This window comes from Borostomias antarcticus (assembly GCF_949987555.1).
Source record: "Borostomias antarcticus genome assembly, chromosome: 17".
NCBI classification, from domain to species: domain Eukaryota; kingdom Metazoa; phylum Chordata; class Actinopteri; order Stomiiformes; family Stomiidae; genus Borostomias; species Borostomias antarcticus.
This window is the reverse complement of record NC_140250.1, coordinates 22,572,280-22,575,618: the sequence shown is the minus strand read 5'-3', so window position 1 is coordinate 22,575,618 and position 3,339 is coordinate 22,572,280. Positions and strand designations below refer to the sequence as shown.

The window sequence follows — 3,339 nt, the reverse complement described above, 5'->3', positions numbered from 1 at the left end:
GACGAGGTCAGGAGGAACTCTACCTTCTCTGGCTCTCTGCTAGTGTACTTTCTCTGTATGTCCGTCAACTTTGTCTGCCTGTGTGCTAGTCCGTCTTCCTGCTTGATTGCCTGTCTGTCTACTCTGTCTACAGTATCATGTTTCATAATCTTCATATTTGTACATTCGGGGATGTCATCAAAAGGCACAACTAGGGCAGTACTGCCCCCTAAGGGTGGTTTAAGGAATAGTTCTAGGTTTCCAGGTGGCAGGGGTTAGGATCATATAGGAATAGTTCCTACAACCCTACAGGGTCCTAAAGTTATGTTGTTTGCGCAAAACACACCTGGTGCTCCTGACCATGGTGCTCCTGACCAATCAGTGGCCAGAGTCTGCCCCAATTAGTCCCTCAGTGTCCTGTCTGGGGGTCAGCGCGGCCGAGGCACTCTGATGGCCCCCGTGTAAAGAGCAACGACGTGGAAATGTTCCATTAAGGGTCTGTTGAAGGGAACCAAGGAATGCACTAACCAGCTCTCCCAAGCCTGGCTGGTTGCCAGGGGCTCCAATAGGATGTCTGGCTACTGTTTGAATAATGTGACCACTCTTTATGGCCCTTCTATCAGACCTGGCTTGAAATACAGTGCTGTTTGAAATATTTTAATTACTTACTGTATCCGTGCTTGACTGTTCTTGCTTGGGACTATGGAACCAATGGACTGTTCCAAAATATGCAAACTCCGCCCACCTAACACTCCAGGCAGATCCAAGGAAACACAAATGTAATTGAAAGGATTTCAAATCGTATTTTGCCCCAGGTCTTCCTTCCATACACGGTGCCACAAATATTGTATAATATGGCCTCTTCATACACAAAGCAATACATTCCTGTATGTTACAACTAGTGTCACGTCATTAGAGCAATAGGACTGAAATGTTTTTTGTTTCTTTGTCTCAGATGGTCCAGAACTTCAGTGAGGAGACGAGCTTTATCATCAGCACTCTGAAAGGTGATGCCTCCTCCGCCCTAATAGCCAGGGTCTCAAACCTACCGTCCGTCATCCATGGTTATCATCCATCCAGCCTTCCCAGTTATCATATAAAACGATAATAACTCTTTACTCTTTTGTTCTGAAATGGCAGATGAAAGCAACGATGGCTACAACATTGTTCTGAAATGACTGGGAAGGAGGGGCAGCAGAGTGGAAGAGTTTCAGCTGGTTCAACCGGTGGTCTGAGCATCGGAAACTCACATACAGCAGGATGTTTTGGTTAGAAGCATTGGAACTAGAACCTGTGAACTTGTATAGATTGTCCATAGCTCACTTAACTGTGTATACAATTCATGTCATGACTAAAAAATGCAGAAACATACTCAGTGAAAATGCCCTTGAGACCGTTTGTTTTCTCTCTTTATATTAGTGTTTTTTTTTTTCTATCAAATGATTGATTGATGTGATCATGTATTTAAATCCCCCCATACATACAGTGTTGCTCCTCCTACTATTGGAAATGTATTTCAATGCCTGACTTATTGATCATTTCTGGAATACTGCCAACTGTACAGGTGCCTCTCAGAAGTGAATATTGTGAAAAAGTCCATTATTTTGCGTAATTTAACAGTGAAACTTCGATCTTTATGATTGTACAGTATGTTCAGTATGTTTATTTATACACTCAATACTTGGTGGGGGCTCTTTTTGCACAAATTACTGCATCAGCGTGGAGCGTGGCATGGAGGCAATCAGCCTTGAAATGTTTCACTACATGTGTAAGGAATCTATAATATATGAAAGTTTCACTTTTTGAATTAAATTACGGAAAATAATAAACTTTCCTCATATTTTCTGAGATGCACCTGTATGACATGTACCAGATAGCAGAGTTAGAATATCGTTATTAACCTGGCTAGGCTTGTAGTTACAGTAGATAAAAGTGGAGCTGGGAATTAGCAGGTTGCTTTCAGTAAGCAGTCTTTAATTACAGTACATATCAAAACTGACTTGAGTTTGCTGGAATACTATCACAATCTATATTTTATTCTCTTTAACATACAACTACATTTGACTATCCCCTTTTTCCATTCGATAATCCAGAGAAATCTTTACCAACAGTCTATTTTTAAAGGTCATTTTTGTTGTTTGTCGTTTCAGTATTTTTGTATAGAATCGGGATGTTTCCATATTGCCACACATCCTGCGTTGTGTAAATTAGACTAATTTAGATTTACAGAGAAGGCAAATGAACAAAAAATGTGTAAATTGAATGAAGGTTAAAATAAGTCTGTCCTTCTCCTATTTAACATGGTGTGTACAGTATTTTGTCCAGCTTATCAATTAACAGACAGTAACTAAGACAAGACTTGTTGAAGTGCTTCAAACAGATAATGTGGCCTTGAAGGATTGCGTAATGTCTTTGTTGAGAGCAACTGCCTTTAAGAGCACGTCTGCCTTAATGCTTTACTTTTTGCCATGGCTGTGAAGGCTATTCTTCTCACAATAAAATATGTTGCACTGCTCCGTAGGCTACTAGACCTTAAGAGTGGACAACACACACACGCACGCACACACACACACCTACCTCACATTCACATATTGAAACACACAGGCCTCTATCAATTCTATGCAGCAAAAACACAATAGTTACAGATGCATTTGGAGCCCCAGTCTTCTTCATATGCTGCAGGTGTACGTTTGCAAACACGATCAGCAACAATGGAGATGATCAAGAAACAAGAGGGCCCATAGCCTGATACTCAGACTGTAGCCATGCTAGAGTACCCAGACTGAATGAATTATTAACATGCCTTTGGTGGAGTGCAAGCCGAGGTCAATGCACAATGACTAAACACTGAGAACTTGAGGGGAATGGCTGCCAAGAGAAGGCGCCCTCTACAGGTGATGGGCCACAGTGCAGGATCATTAGGCTGCATGCATTTCCGAGTCATGCTTTCTTTGTTTTACAAGAGCTTGGGAGTTTCAGCATGTTGCATCCTGAAATTGTTTATTAACTTAAAAGCCAGCTTATCTGACATGTCAACTGTGTGGTCATTTCAAACCCATTTCCAAATGGTGAGTATTGAGCGTGAACAAAGTGTATTGAATCAGAATCATAGAGGTTTATTGCCAGGTATGGTTTTTAATATACTAGTTTTGTGCAATTTCCCCTCAGGGATTAACCTACAGTACTGTACTTACAGTATCTTCCTGACTTTTATGGAGACCTTTGTTTTAGATGGGAAAATATTTAGCACTAAACATCCAAAAGAAGTACAAAGGTTCACTGTCCTTATTTTATATGAAAATACTGATGCAATAACTGAACAACAAATGTACTTTTCACTCGAGGATCTTGGACTAATAT

General features: G+C 40.7%; 1 protein-coding gene across 2 annotated transcripts in view; it reads left to right on the top strand.

Annotated features, from left to right (window-relative positions):
- tfcp2l1 (transcription factor CP2-like 1) overlaps nucleotides 1–2,494 on the top strand; it is a 12,894-nt gene extending 10,400 nt beyond the window's left edge. Inside the window, exons 13-15 of one of the 2 annotated variants that reach the window (XM_084452192.1) lie at nucleotides 1–6; nucleotides 935–986; nucleotides 1,120–2,494. The exon at nucleotides 1–6 is cut by the window's left edge and continues 137 nt beyond it. In XM_084452192.1, coding sequence (XP_084308318.1) covers nucleotides 1–6; nucleotides 935–986; nucleotides 1,120–1,157 — 96 coding nt within the window. In that variant the 3' untranslated portion in view covers nucleotides 1,158–2,494. Of the gene's footprint in view, nucleotides 7–934; nucleotides 987–1,119 lie in introns of those variants that run through there. The other variant, XR_014630842.1, reaches the window with a different exon arrangement.
- The last annotated feature ends 845 nt before the right edge of the window (nucleotides 2,495–3,339 follow it).